Source organism: Echeneis naucrates, chromosome 15, assembly GCF_900963305.1.
Source record: "Echeneis naucrates chromosome 15, fEcheNa1.1, whole genome shotgun sequence".
Taxonomy (NCBI): Eukaryota; Metazoa; Chordata; class Actinopteri; order Carangiformes; family Echeneidae; genus Echeneis; species Echeneis naucrates.
This window is the reverse complement of record NC_042525.1, coordinates 9,247,154-9,263,137: the sequence shown is the minus strand read 5'-3', so window position 1 is coordinate 9,263,137 and position 15,984 is coordinate 9,247,154. Positions and strand designations below refer to the sequence as shown.

The 15,984-nt window shown below is 40.5% G+C and overlaps 1 protein-coding gene across 1 annotated transcript; it reads right to left on the bottom strand.

Moving 5' to 3' along the window:
* Positions 1-13,543: 13,543 nt before the first annotated feature.
* LOC115055786 (cystatin-C-like) lies at positions 13,544-13,946 on the bottom strand. The gene is made up of 2 exons (XM_029521808.1): positions 13,746-13,946; positions 13,544-13,654 (listed from the first exon to the last, which is right to left on the bottom strand). The coding sequence occupies exons 1-2, from the start codon at positions 13,944-13,946 to the stop codon at positions 13,544-13,546; spliced, it is 312 nt and encodes a 103-aa protein (XP_029377668.1).
* Positions 13,947-15,984: the final 2,038 nt, after the last annotated feature.

Here is a 15,984-nt window from a genome sequence, read left to right as displayed (position 1 = left end):
CAGAAAGCTCTTCACCCAAACATAACTGCAGGGGCAATAAAAGCTGAATAGGTTACAGAGCATTACAGCCGCACTACAATATCATCTCTAAAGAGAGAGGAATGATGCAAAAATAACTCAAACTCAGAGATTATTATTCTTTTCACACTACCGTAATACAATAGTCAATAAGGTACAGTACACATCACTGTAAGTCAGGATGGCAGCAGAAGCATCTGGAAAGTGAATTCATGCAAATTCAAAATGGCCATGTATTATGAAAGAGCTGCAAGAGATGAAGCAGCACTTCAAAAGAGTGTCAAAAAGAAATTTTAAAAAGTAGGGAAGGGGGACACAAGAGGAGGAAGAGCAGACAGAGAGAGTGTCTGTGAAATGTGCTTGTGTAATTGCAGTGACATCTTCATTGAGAGCCCTCCATCTCTTTCCTGTGTGCTCCAAAGGGCGTCGCTGACGCCGGTCGATGGGGAGAGCAGCAGAGGCGCCGTGTTTAGCATAATCCCAGAGGCCATTGTGAGAGCAGCTAGTGAACGACTCACAGTTGCCAGCTGAGATTTCACCAAAACACAGCAGAACACAAGGAGAAGGGGATGAGGTAGGAAAATCAGAGGTGGAGGAGGGGTAAGGGTTGGGAAAGGACTCAGACAGGAGGAATGGGTGGTATTAATGAGGAACAAAATGTCTATGTGCCAAATATTACTTTAAAATGAACCTGGAGAGTGGTAATTCAAAGACACAGGTCTTGTGCTCAGTGGTGGATGGGTGTTTCTGTTCTGAGTCTGTAAACTTGCACAGCATCAAAGTATGAGACATGAAACGTTTCCTTCCAGGTGTACTGCACCTGTTGGCCCTTATTCGGGGCTGTAATTCAATAATCTTCCTCTTTTCTTCCTTTAAGCAATCACTAACTGTTTTGACTTGAAATGGTCAGGCATAAAAAAAGCTAAACTGTCTCAGAGTAACACTTTTTCTCCTATGCAACAAGCATTATTTTAAGCTTGAATGAGAAATCCTCTTTCATCACTCTTTCAGGTAGGCAGACCATACCAGACCAGAGCCAACCTGTGGTGATGATTGTGCTTCCTATGAACATGGTGGAAAATGTTCCGACAGTGCCACTGAAGTCTTCAAAATTAGTATGGTTTGCAATATGAAGAATGGAAATCACACAGCTGAGGAATTTATGTCATGAAGATGAAGACATGTTAGACAAACTGCAGAATCTCTCCAGGTGATTGTGAGAATATAGAGCACCATCACAGTTGCCTGCAGAGATTACCCAGTCAGGCCAGAGTGTCGTGCCTTACCGCTTATACTTACAGTTATGTGCAACATCTAGAAGAGTCTATTGGTAGCAGATGGTTAACACAGATCAGGACAGAAACCAAGCTTTGACACCCTGACACCCCCCCCCCACCCTTAGTCCAAAAGGTCTTGTGTTACCATGGTGACAAGGAAGGCACGTGCCTCCCATTGTTGAGCTGTATCCTCCAGGGTCAACTGCACTCCTAGCTAGAGGTCAGATGTCACCTTGGCCTCCCGCTCAGGTCACCACTCACCAGCCTTCACCCTGTGACCCCAACAAGCACTGAAACAAATTGAGAGATGGAGGGAGAGAGGACAAAATTAAACATGTGTATGCAACAATTCTCCATCACAACATGGCAGCTAAGGACATTCTGACCCACTGTAGTTTTTACTCAGATGTTTTGAGCACAGAACAGTAGACCTGCACAGGCAGTGACCAATGGCGTGAAGTATAACTTTGCATGTTATTGTATGTCTCCCTCTTGTGGTGAAATCTGACGCTCTGACTAATTTCATGTTGGTGAACTTGATTATAAGTGTTGCAGCAAACACATTATAGGGCATCCTAGTGCCCTTGTGACTCACAACAATTTTACTCATCTTTATTCTGCTCCATCACCCTGTCTCTGCCAATGTTTCCAGGTCACATCTACACTATAAACTGTATATTACAAAGGGTCAACTGTAACAAACAATGTTATATTCATGCCAAGCTTTGTGTGACTGTTGTATCACAAACATGAGTTACATGTGATATGGAACAGTCTTTTATCCTTCAATGTGATTTCACAATGGAATCTAACAAAAGAATCCAGAAATGCATCGTGGCCATGCACACATCTTTTCAAGAAATCCTCTACAACTTTGATAACATTTAATTAAGAAAACACCATTAGCTATTGGAATTTAGCTGACCAAACCAAACATGGGAGATCTTTTGCCAGAGGTGCCATCTTTTCCATTGAGCCTGGATGCATGTTGGGATATTCAGGTCATCGAGTTGCAAAGTGTTGCTCAGGCGTTGACAAAAGAAAAATCTTAAGTTTATTAAACGGAACAGGCTGACAGTCCACACTTTGTTAGGCAGTGAATGAACAGAGTGGTTTTGACAGGCCTAACCTCTTAAGCTTCGGGTCCCACTGAGCTCGGCACAGCCAGAGCTAAATGCCATCTGTCCCAACATCATGAGGGCCCCCCCAACCTGTCCCTCAACAGTTTAGCATAAAATCCATTCACTACTGCTATTAAAAGGTAAAATGCTGATAATTGCACTCATCTGGTATTGAGTCCCTAAATTCAAAACAGTCAGGCTATCCAGGTCAGATGCTTTGCAAACAATAGTTGTGTTTGTCATGCACAATTTTTTTTTTTTTTTTAAGGAAACATGTCAGGTAAAAGTGCTGTGGCTTTCTTTGAAGATTTTAATCTAATTTGCAGTGAATGTTTTTTTATTTTAATGGCATAACCTGGGTAAGCTATGATGTATGGTCAAACTTGAAGCCCTACATTCTCAGTACAGTCAGTATGAAAAGCTGGTCATTCCAAGCCAATGCTCATGAGCCCTGAATCAGGATATTCAAATACTATTACTTTGAATAATTACAGATGAGTAAAGTCTTTTCAAAGTAAATTTTTTTCCAAATAATTCCATTCAGACCCATGTTTAGTTTTTTTTTTTTTTTTAATGGTGTGCAGATAACATGAGCTGAGCCTTATACTGGAAAGGTTGAGATCCTGCTGCACATTTCTGGTCACAACTCCTTCAAACCACAAGCCATTGTTTTCTTCAGTTCGTCTCAGTGTGACTCATCAATGACTATTCTGAATTTAGGTTTTCAGAAATTCATTTTACGCTTTACTGACTTCCACATAAAGTGCCAAACAATAAAATAATGATATCACCATATAAACTTTAGGCTCCATCCTTTTTACAATGGTGTCTGCTCCGTTAGCTGTCATCTAATGTTAAGAGCAAGAAACGACCTTTCTGCCCTGTAGCCAATGTGTGTGCTTTAACACTTCATTAGGGCCTTGGGCCTTCACTGTACAAGCAATTGTCTTCCTCCAACAAAAAGACTGGCGCATTGTATCAGTTGGAGGTAAATTTATCAAAGGAGACCAATACAATGGACAGAGCAGCCCAAATTAAGAAACAGGACGGTAAGGGACCTCCTGGTGAGCCATATTGTATTGGTTGTTGATGGTACAGCTTGAACTGAATGACGTGGTGGCATTCAGATTAAAAGCAGCGCAGTGTATGCAGATGTACTATAAATGCGAGTGCATATGCAGCATAGTGTGCTAGACTTGTGTGAAATAATGTGGGGTTGCATTTGCGCATTGAAAGCCATGATGAGAAATGCAAGCAACAAAAAACAAGCGGGCTCTCCTTGAACTGATGTGACGTGCATTTGTCCCAGCCTTTCCGTTAGGGGAGCCCTAATGTAGAGGTGAAAGAAAAGAGTACACGAAGAAAGGGAGGGTAAGAGGGATAGTAAGATGACGAAGAGACAATGAGTACCTGCAACAGTAAAAGCTGCAAAGACCTGGAGGGTCCATCTATTGGGCTGCTATTTACATCATGTCAAAAACAAGTACAAGAAATCATGCTCATGTAAACAGGTAACATGCATTTCATCAAAGAATGCATTTTATCATCATTTCAGTGATAAATGCCCCTTTGTCATTGTCTGTGGTTGTTTAATTATGCTTTTATACACCGCAATTACCAGAAAGCTGTAATGATTGGGTTATTAAACAATTAAATATTAATCATAAAATGTAATTTTGTTTTTTTTTAAGCATCACATAAATTTTGTTCTTGCCCCAACCTCTCCAAAGTTAGCTTTTGCAGCTTTTGTGTTTACCGTCTCATATCTTTGGGTGTCAAACTACTGCTCTGACATCTTACAGATAAAGTCCTTCAAAAAGGAAAAATAATCTTCAAGTTAATAAATAATAAAATAACCCATAGTTGCATCCCTATTTGTCTAACATACACACAAATGATATGCTGGCAGCAAAACACTCCCGTTAGGCTAGATACTTAATTTCACATAAAACACTTGTGTAAAACTGAGACTAGTTTTAATTTACCAGACGTTCAATGTGGGACTGGCTGCCATTTAGCCCATGTACTGTAGTCCCAGATGAAATGGGCCGATGGCACATCAGACTACTGACTGTCCTAACGTATCTACAGTCCATCCCAGTTATTGGATGCATAATTCCTCCATGCATCTTTCAATCTTATCTCACACACACGCATGCAGTTGACTACAATTAGAATTTCATATGCTCGAGTCTATCAGCCACCGGAGAAATTCTCTATCATTTAAATTTGAATTCCTGTCTCATGTAAATGAGCGTGGAGCGTCCTCTGATGGACTTTGGTCTGCTCTTCTTCAATTTCAAGAAAAAACACTAAGTTTAGCTGTGTAACATGCACTGGAGCATCATGTGCGTCACCAACTGTGCGTTTACAACAATGCTAACAGTTTGAGCAAATGGCTCAGCTCGGGCTACTGGGAGCCCCTGCATACTTTTAAACCTGCAGACCTGAAATACACAGAGGAAACTTATTCATGTATAATCTTAATTTTGAAAATCAAAGACAATTCAACAATGGGTTCTGGGAAAGATATTTCTGAATTTATAGATTCACAGTGTAATGAATGAGACAGAGGGATTGTTCATATTACTTTACAAAACATGTTTTCAATCCCGAGGATAAAACCCTTGACAAAACATTCTCATTACTGCATGTTTCACTGGGTCAGTTATTGGCTGTTTTATTGGCTGCATCACAACATAGCAAGCAGTAATATGTGACCTTTACAAAGAGCATATCTCCACAACATGGGCACCATATCACTTCATTAAGAACTCATCAGAGAGCAGGTTTTTTTTCCTACAATCATTTGGGGGGAAAAAAAACTAAGTGTCTTAATTGAGACCACCTAGAAAACACTTAAAAACACTGATGAACTTTATATTAATGTATTCTGCACTTTTTTAGAGGCCAAACTACAATCAAAAACATTGTTTCCACACTTAAGAGCAAAAGAATGCACTGAACATATATTAACTGTTTCAGGAAGGTACAAGTATTAAATATCTCAAGTAAGTAGTTAGCTACTGTTGCCATTCGGGAGATAAATGCGAAGTGAACCTTTCAGCTGATCAAACTATGTCTGACAGACAAGACCTTGACCACATGATCGATCACCAGCTCTTATCACAACAATAACCAGTCCACCTGCTGCTTATCACACGCGCTCTTCAAAACCCTCATCAGTGTTGCAAAATGCATAGAGCCCCCAGCACATTCTACCTCGTCTCTTATCCAAAACCCAAGGTCTTCACAGTCATGTATCAAATATACCTTGGCCCATAGCACAATGCGATGGATAATTTGATAGCATCTTTGCACGGTTGAATGAAATATGTTAAAATTTGCACTCTAAAATAATTCACAGGAAATTAGGGAATTTTTGAAGAATTTTTGAAGAACAAAATATAGTTCCACCAGTAGTAAAAGACCAAAGCACAAAACATTGATATGAGTCAAACATAAGTCAGCAGGTTGTGTATATATATAGGGATGAGACAGACACAGACCTCGAACAACTGAGATCAGGTACATTTAAGGAAACCAGTTGCCGTGTAGAAGTACATCTGTGCTATCCCAATATCAGCATACAATAGATATATGCAGGGAAAACTTTCAAGAACACATGTACTGACATTGCTTATAGGTCAGAGGAGTGTATAAGTAGCGATATTATTGCAAATGCAAGAAAGAAGTCTGCTATGCTATTCTTTTTTCTCCTAAGGACATTTAACTTACTTTCATAAAAGCCACAAGCTTTACAGCTTCCATTTTGTGCCGATATCACTTCAAAAAGAGATTCAAAAATTAAATAGAACCAGGGGGGAAATATGTTATGTTTGACTTGTTAAGATGAGGCTCAGTTGTACCATTACATTTAAAATCTAGTCATAATGTGCAAACACATGGCAACACAGGAATGTTTTGCACGAGTAACGGTGCAGGGTTACTGTCCAGAAAAATGCAGTACTGCAAGTGCTATGTAATTCCAGCCCAGAGAAAGGACTTGAGGGACCAGCAAAAGAGCAATGCGGCTCACCATGCATTTGTGATTGATGGTCTCTGTCTGTGCAATAGCTGACTGAGCAACATGTACATCTCTCTTATTCACACACTTAATGGCATGCACACATCTTATTGTGTGCTCAACATATTTACACCACAACGTATATGTAATGTGCATGTGGAAGCTCATTTAAAGTTATAAACGTCAGGCCCATCATGGTTGCTTATTTGGCAAAGGACTTTACCATGTTAACTGCAACATTTTGGTCTGGAGACCTGGGAGGTTTGTTGCATGTCCTTTCGTCCCTCATCGTGGTACACTGTTGAATCAGACAAAAAAAGAAGAAAAATCTTCAATAAATATAATCTTTACGAAATGTAAAAAAAACAAAAACAAAAAAACTGATTTCTATACTCTGTCAATAACATGGATCTACAATACTGCAAATGGCATGAACATATTTCTACCAATCCCTGATCCCGTCATGTCTCTGTCTCTTGTCTGGTGCCAAGACATGTCTGGTCTGGCGTTTGGCCAGACTGGGCTGGTCGCCACCACGGCCCCAGCAGCCTAGCAGGCCTAGCTTAATGCTGACACATCGCTAACATCAGCCAGGGAGAGGAAACATCAGCACAGCACCATTTCAGATTTACAAGGAGTGATACACTTGCTCACCTGCAAAATTTAAGGAAATTTCACATTAACAGTGTTGGACTTATTTTAACGAAATCCCAGTTAAATGCTGTATAATTACATATATTTAAAAGATACTCGTATGATGCAGATCATGTGTATTGGCAGAAAATTTTAGATAGGCGCTAAAGAAAAGCCACACCCTTTCCAATAACTGTATCATCATTTCCATGAAGCTATCAAAAGTTATTTACATTTTTCCAAAGGGGGAAATAGGTAAATACTGATATAAACCTTGTTTTCAGATGTTTTCGTGCAATGTAATGCAACATGGTCTGTTTAGATGGTGAATATATTGTTACGTTAGTGATTTCATTTGGTTGAATATTAAAAAAAAAAAAAAAAAGGGTGGGGGGTGGAGGGGTGGAGTATACTGTCTCGTAATCTTTGCATAAAAACATTTCAGACAGCAGAAAAAAAATACAGTATAATACCAATTTCTTGCAGAAGGTATTTTCTTTTCTACGTGTTTTGGGGGGAAATTGACCGCATACCTTTTCATTTATAAAGTGGATGGTGTTAATCAAGATCTTGTTCAAATACTTGCTTAAGTAGAGGGTTAAAATTATACCAAGAAAGGATAAAAGCTAAAATTGTATGAGCTAATCAGTACTAAAAACTGTTAGTACTCACATTCACATGACTGTAATCGCTCTCCTTTGTGCTCTGCGAGTCATGCAAATGAGATTGGCAAAAACGAGTATGCGTCATCGATAGGCACAGATATAACCAGGAGTGCCACTGATTGATGATGCAAACCTTCTCCCTATAGCCTTATTTGTGACCTCTGACTTCTCACCCCTCAAGGGGTTAAACTTATTACCCTTTGACTCGTGTGACCTCTGCTGTTAAAGGAGCGAGATTGAAGGATGGCCACATCTTAGGTCCTATTGGTCACTCTCTGACCAAACTCTGGCCAGAGGGCTGACCAGCCAAACCCTAGAGGGATGTGACCCTGGCCCTGCCACACGCTCTGTGGATAATACTATTAACAGGTCAATACAGGCCTAAAATAGGGGGAAGAAAATGCTGCTTTAACATAAAGGATGAGCAAAATAAAAGGGATGAGGGGGCATATTTTGGTAGATCGTTTGGATTGGGGCATTATTCATCTGGTCTGTTTGACCAAATGGTCATCAATGTGATTTTCAAATAAGATAATGATCTGGGCAAATGTTAAATACCACAAACAAAACAAGTGGAGCTGCCTTGAAAGCATCAGGATTACAGAAATTCAGAAATTGCACTAGCTTAAATATTTATTTATATCTGAAATATATATTTCAGATAGTGGTTTTTAGAATTGTTTCAAACTGCAGCTAAATGAATGGTATAAAGTGTATTGGTTAGACTAAAGCACTGCAAAAATGTAAACATTTTAGCTTAGTCATCCTAGTAAAATCATGCTGAAACTATATTTAAAGTAACCTACTAAATATGCCAGAATGTAAATTTACAATAAATATAGAACTTCAGGTTCTGCCATGCACAGAAATAAAGTGCCCATAATAAATAGTTATCAATGGATTAGATGCTAGTGCTGCTTTACACTGAGCATAAAAGGAGTGTATTGGGTGTCCGCCAATACAGCATGTTACAAGCAGGACATGTGCTCTCCCTCTCTCACACAGACAGACACATGCGCATGCACACAGACACACACCCAGTTATAGGATTATTTTGTTTTTAATAATTTTTGCTGCCATTTCACCTTTTTGGAAAAGTATAGCATTAGTTTTGCCTTCAACCAAAGGCAACTTTCAATAACAGACAGAGGGAAACATGTTTTATGCTGTAACAATGTTACAGCTCAAAGAATCTTGTTCAGTGTGAAAACCAATGGAGAAGTAAAAACAACTCCAAAAATTAACAATTCACACATCTCCAACTCTTTCACAGCCCCATTATCATCATCATCTTCTATTGTATTGAAGAAAAAGAAAGGGAAAAAAAAAAAATCCACAACACTATTACAGCAAAAAAATTCTATGTATTTCTACAAGAGTTGATCGGACTTAAAGCCCTGACCCAAACATCACGAATACGCATCTAAAGGGGTGTACACAGAGCATACATAATGTGCTTTGTCTCCCTCTACCCTTAAGAGTTGAATACCAATAAAAAAATAATAAAATTCCAGAAATAAATAATGCAACAAGCAGCAAAGCCATGACCCCTATATAATTAGTTTTTTTTTGGGGGGGAGGGAAAAAAAAAAGAAAAAAGGAAAAAAAAAAAAAGACATCACAGGCTAATAAAATAAATTGAGCTGAAACACATGTCGCTAATAGAATCCACTCAGCTAAAGTTGTCAGACCTGCAGCCACAGAAGAGTGTGTAAACAACCATAAGAGCATGCATCCAGTGCCACACAAGCACATGCACATTAACAGCAGAGGCTCACAGACTACTCTGAAAAATGGAGAGAGGAAATCTTCGGGTGAAGAAGTGGAGAGCACAAACCAAAGAAAAACTATAAAGAATTAAAATGAATGGGAGATATGAGAGAAAAACAAATTCAAATAGTACCTTCTACAGCATCAATGTGATGAGAGAAGGGTGGGACACCTGCAGAACCTTGCGTGGTCTATCCAGAGCTCTTCAGTGACTGCTCCCTCACGGAGCACACTGTGTGTATGAGCCAGAGGGAGTGTGTGTGGCGTTGGCTGAGGGAGGGGAGCCTACCCCTCCTCCTTAGGACTGTGCCTCCTTAACAGGATGGAGGGGTAGGTGGGGCCACTGCAATAAAGCAAACACACACACACACACACACATTTTTCTATGGTTGTTATGTCCTCGCTTCTCTCGCTCTTTCCCGCCTCCACAATTCCATCTTTCTGTCTCTTTCTAAGACTTGCTCTTCCCCTCCTTCCCATGCAGACTCGCTCTTATTCCTCTTGCCTTGTGCTTCCCTCTGAATCTTAGTCTGTCTGCAAGGCTCTTACACTCTCCTACCTTTCATCTCCCACCCCTCCCTATCCACTCCCTTAACCCAATCCCCTTCTCTGACTGTATGGTAATATTAACATGCTCTCATTAATCTGAAGAGGAGAGGGACATATGCTGTTTCTGGCTGGTGGTCCATAACCTGCTAAACTCCTGGTGTGTGCGCGTGTGTATATCTGTCCCGTCAGACTGTAGTCTCATAATACTATAGCACAAAGATTAAGCGGGACAGTCAGAGAGCATGGTGTGTTTGAGAGATGAAAAGAAAGGAGAGGACTGCAGGAAGACGAGGAGTGGTGCCATGACCCACAGCAGCGGCGCACACTTTTTTAAAAAAGAAGGGGGAAAAAAAACAAAACAAAAAAAAAAAACCTTTTATAGTTCTTGCTCTGGGTCGCGGTGCCACCATCCCTCCTCTCCTCCACTCATCCGGCCACCAAACACAAATCCCATCTGATTCGGGGAGCGGCCATTCCAACATAAATCATTCCCTTATTCTATTGGCCACACGTTACATTGAAAGTATTGATTTCCTCCCTCCCCCTGCTGCAGCACTGATTGCAAGGAAACCCTTCACAACGGTCACAAACAGGAAGTGGAAAAACAAACCATGAGTGCGTTTCGATTTACCACAATGGTGGACTCTGAAGCTGTGGTCACAACATTGAAGAAGGGGACGGATGCTTTGCTGCATATAACACATGATGGAAACACCGAATATAAAAAGAGCCGGTACAACACAAGGAAAAAATTAAAGTAAAACAATATTTCAACAAGGCAAATTTGCACCCACATTACCTTATAAACAACCTAGGAACCACCAGTATCACAATAGGAGCCATTTCACACATCTCTATTGCAGCATTTCCAAATTTGATATTAGTCCATAAAACATACCAAAATTAGTTAGAATAATAGCAAATGAAAATATGGTTCTAAATGACCCATTATCCTTAAAACTGGCAATGAGAAGAGCAAATGCTGCTGTTTCCATGACAGCACAGCTGAGGATACTATGAACTCTGACCTTATATTCCTGCCTGGGCTCTGAAGCAGTGACCAAACCCAAGGGTCAATGAATAAGAAGGTCAGCAGGGGTTAGATGGTAATGACCCTCTGGTTACACAACTGCATCACATCAGCATCAGGAAGCACCTAAGCATCATTCATCCTAGTCAGAGTAGTTCACTGAGAATGCAGTGATGCTGCCTCTGGAAAAAGAAGTAGATGAAAGTGCAATAAAGATAGAGGGGACTGGGAAGCCAAAACATGAGGGGGGGATTAAGCATTTAAAATTGTGGATCTCAGTCCAGTCTAACAGCATAAGCAATACAGGACAGTTATTTTATTTTAACAGATCACTATAAGTATTCAATTAAAAGGCACTTTGAAATATGTACTATAACTTCTCAAGGAAGGTAAGTGGGCTGTCATAGTTGGAGTTACACACTTTAACTTGTGGTATACACTGAAAAGGCAGACTTGGCACTTTAGGTGATAAGCACCAGAGAAGTTCTAAATAATAGTTAATGAGCTCTTGCAACATTTTCCAAGACATTGTATTTGGCTAGTGTGCAGAATAACTATGATGAGGTATCAAACTAAAGGGGTTTAATATCTAAACAGGACAACAAAGTAGTCAGATCCATCAGTGATGATGGAGGAAGACCGTCAAAACAATGAGTTGTCCAATGTAAAATGTAGTTAACACAGATCCTACAAACAAGGGGGGGGGATTAACTTAAAGAAAGGATGACACTGTCTTATGGTAGAGAGACTGGGTTGGAAGAGAAGGGGAAAAGACAGATGAAGGGGTGGAGGGAATGATCAGAGGGGTGCCAGACACAAAGAGGCCAGGCCATGGCCAGTGGCACGCGATGGGCAGATTAACCAGCGTTTCCTCCCCTAACTGAAGCATTAGGACACCTGACTGAGTCCCGCCAATGGCAGTCAGCCAAGGATTTGTGGGGGGGAGACATGCTGGGGCTCGCCTTTCAATACTCAGGCTCTTCAACAACACAAAGAGGGGTGGGGTGGTGTTTGTGGGGGGGAAAAGAAAAAAAAAAAAAAAAAAAAGGGGGTGATGGGCTGGTGGCTTGGAGTGGCGAGGGGGGCTACAAGCCTTACCCCTCACCATCTGCTGCCCAGGCTAAGTGAGGACAAGGGTAGGGCCAGAGTGCAGGGTGGAGTATTTCAGCGTGTGCACAGAAAGCACACGTGTATCTGCATGCACGCACCTGTTAGTTTGTCAGTGGGTGGGTGGGTGAGTGGAATGGCAGATGGCCAGGGCATACTCCTGGCACTGGACTGTCGATGTTAGTCATCCCCATGTTAAGGAGTATCCCCCTTCCCCCACATTCCTAACCCCTGCTACCTAATCCACAGTGCCAGCCAATTCTTTATGTTTTGCAGTTTGATTAAGACATCCATGATTATGGGTTGGGTGTGTACATGTACAACCCATTCGGCTGTTTATAGATGCAGTGCCTTTTGCCTGCACAACCCCTTGATAATGTTTTACTGTTTTTGAAGACTCATTAACTGACCAAGTGAAGTATCTTTCATATTTTAAAAAAGACATATCAAATGTGGCTTATATAGGCAACACCCCCAGAATTATACTAAACTACTGCACCCCCCCCCCCCAAAAAAAAAAAAACAAAACAAAAAAAAACCCTCAAAACATACTGGTGCATACATTTATTGGCACATTAGCGAACTGTTTATTTCCCCCTGTTAAAAAAAAAGGGGGTCAGAGCAGCAGACCGTTCAGTCTTGCTGAGCAGTAATCTGAAAATGCCTGTAATCCTCCACACAGAGCCCTGCGGTTATAGCATAGAGAGGTGTAGCTTCATCTCTGTTTAGCAGCCATGTGTTGGACCAAGCTTGACACGCAACCAGAGTCTTACAGCTGCCAGGACACACACTGAGAGATGAGGCACAGTAAAGCTGCCCTGGTCACTCACTGGAATAATTATGCCATTTTTCACCCTATACAATGCAATGTAAGTGCAGGTCACTGAACTTATTCAACTTTGTGTTTAAACAAGTAGCAAATCTGGGAGCCAATAAATAAAAAACAAAACTGCTTTATGGGGTGCCATTATAAATTCAGAGTGTGCACAGTGCATCAGGCTTCACCAGATCCGAAATTTGAGGCAAACAAGCTAAAAACACAGCTCAGTGACTTTTGTTTGTTTTGTTTTACTTGGCAGAAGGAATACATCAGCATATCAGGTATCATTATGTAGGTGACATTTCTTTGTAGTAAGCACACGTGAACCCTCCCAAAGGATTTCTGTAACGACGAAGTGGCACTGAAGCTCCTGAAATGAGTGTCAGATTAGCCCAAACCATTTTTTTTTTTTTTTTAAACACATTGATAAAACGCACTGGGACAGAAAAGCAGGTGCACAGCTCGGCTTCACACTTCACTCCAAGAGTACCCATTTCCTCTGAGTGCTGCTCACCACCCAAAATGCTCAACTTGCCTTGGAGTCGGAGTGGAGCTCACACGTGTGACTCGTCTCATTTCTTTTGCACACTTTCGATCCGAGCCGCACTTCCAGGATGTAGTTAATTCCCGCGACCACCTAGGAGAGAAAGATCAGGACTTTTTTTTTTTTTTTAAATGGTTTAGGATGTATTATGATTACCTCTACGACACCAAAAACGTACCCTTACCTGAATTTTAGCCGATGTTATGTTCACAATTTCGTAGACGAGTCGGTTCTCCGCGTTGTCTCGGTTAAATTCACTCACGGCGAACCGAGCTGCCGCCAAAACCGCGGAGCTGTCGACGGGGACGTCGTGAGGCTGACCGGTCATCATGCGTCCGGTGTCTGCGGACGAGGCGGCGTAGAGCAGCAGACACAGCGCCAACATCTTCGTGCCTACTTTTTTTTTTTTTTTTTTTTTTTTTTCCGTCCCCTCCGCCAAGTTCTCCTGCAGGACCGGAGTAAATAAAGCTGACCACAAACGCACACCTGTTTCCCATGATGTTGATTACATATAACCGTCGGAAGTGAAAACCGCCGCTCCGGCCAGAAACTTCTGCGTTGCGCAGCAACCGCGTTGCTAAGCTGCCGCGAAGCTGGAGCTGCTGGAGGAAAAACGAGCCGCTGTGTCTAAATTCTCTTAAGAAATAAAAATACACTGAAACAGAGCTGTGATACTGGACTTGGTATTTACAGAGAAATAAGGCGGCGTTTGGGTCAACAGTGAACTCTCATAGGCTACAATAATAATAATTGAATAAGGACACATCAAGGTTTGATCATAAATACAGAAATATTGACGTTTAACCCAACTCTACTGTTAATTCTGACACTTAGCTGCTCACATCCAGCCAAATAGCGTGTTTTAATACACTAAACATTCTTTGAAAATGTTTTCCACATTGATCAACACAAAACATCTCTGTAATACTATGAACAAAAATCCATTTAAATCTAAACTTCACAGTTGTTTTTCAAGCAATCAAAATGGAGACCACCTGTGTTTGTCAGGTGTTACAAGTGATTATAGTTTATGTATTTATGCATCTGTTTAGTCTAAGTGATGCTTGATAAAGTTCCATGCATTTTACAAGTCAAATGAACATTTCAAACCATGACAGAGCCGATGAAAAGGATCAGTCAGGGGAATGACAAGGCAATATTTCCAGGGCATTGAGTTTTTCCCTTAACAGCGATATCAAACATCAGAGCTGTAACACTACGGCCCCATTGCAAAGGCCGTGCTTGAAACTTTCAGAGTGATATGTGACAGTGGCACTGGTGAGGGAAGCCCTCTGCAATGTTTAAACAAATTGATTATACCAACATTTAGTGTAAATGCAAATACTGAAGATTAACGAAAGCACACAGTTGCTTGACAAGAAAGAAAATGAAGATGAGTGGGAAAAAAAATTGCTGGCAGAGTTAGAATTTTTGGTTTTCCATTTAAAATTGCTGTCATAGTCCCTTAAACATTAAAGACACACACCAAAGATATTCCACTGTTGTAATTGAAAGTATTGGTGAACCAGAATCCTGAGACACTGTACAGTGTGGGTGGGATACAGCATACTGATGGTGGGTGCAGAATTTTTGTTTCGTTTTCACAGTAGAAAACTGTTTCTTCAATATTATTACAGACAGAAGGAATCATTAAAACAGGGCTCCAGCTAATTATTATTGTAATCATTGATTATTTTTGTTTGATTTTTTTCCCTCAATTAATTACTACCCATTAAATATTAAAGGCGATATAAGATTCCCCTAATAATTTCCCAGAGCCCAACATGGTATCTTATGCTTTGTTTTCATTGCCTTGTTTACATTCAAAATATATCCATTAACTGTCATACAAAAAGCTGCAGTTCTTTGCATTTCATCTCATTTGTTTAGCACTTAAGTCCAATATTTAATATACTGATTGCAGTCTAATTTTCTGTTGAATTGAATAATCGACTACCAATGATCATTTCAGTTCTGGAATACAAATGCCCACAGAAATATGGTAAAGGTCCTTGTCTACTCTGCACCAACCTCTACAAATATGTTTTGCATATTGAAAGTCTTGTACAAATCAGTTTCCAGAGATATCAAATGTCAATTCATTCAGAACCACAGGAAAATATAACCTGGTGCACAATACAATTCACCCAGTTCTCCATCTGATGTAAATGTGCTGATATTTGGAAATACTGGTTTTCACAACTTTACTTTTTATGATGCTTCATTTAATTGTCAGGGAAAAATCTGACAGAGAATATTGCCAACATTACACAAGACAAGTGGCAGAGGAAAAAGTCAGGGGCACAAATAAATCCTATATAAAAAGGAAGAGGGCCTGTTTTAATGTGAACAGTCAACAGCTGTAAAGCATCTACATGAGAAAATATGTTTTTTATGATAATATGCAGCTCCACAACAACAAC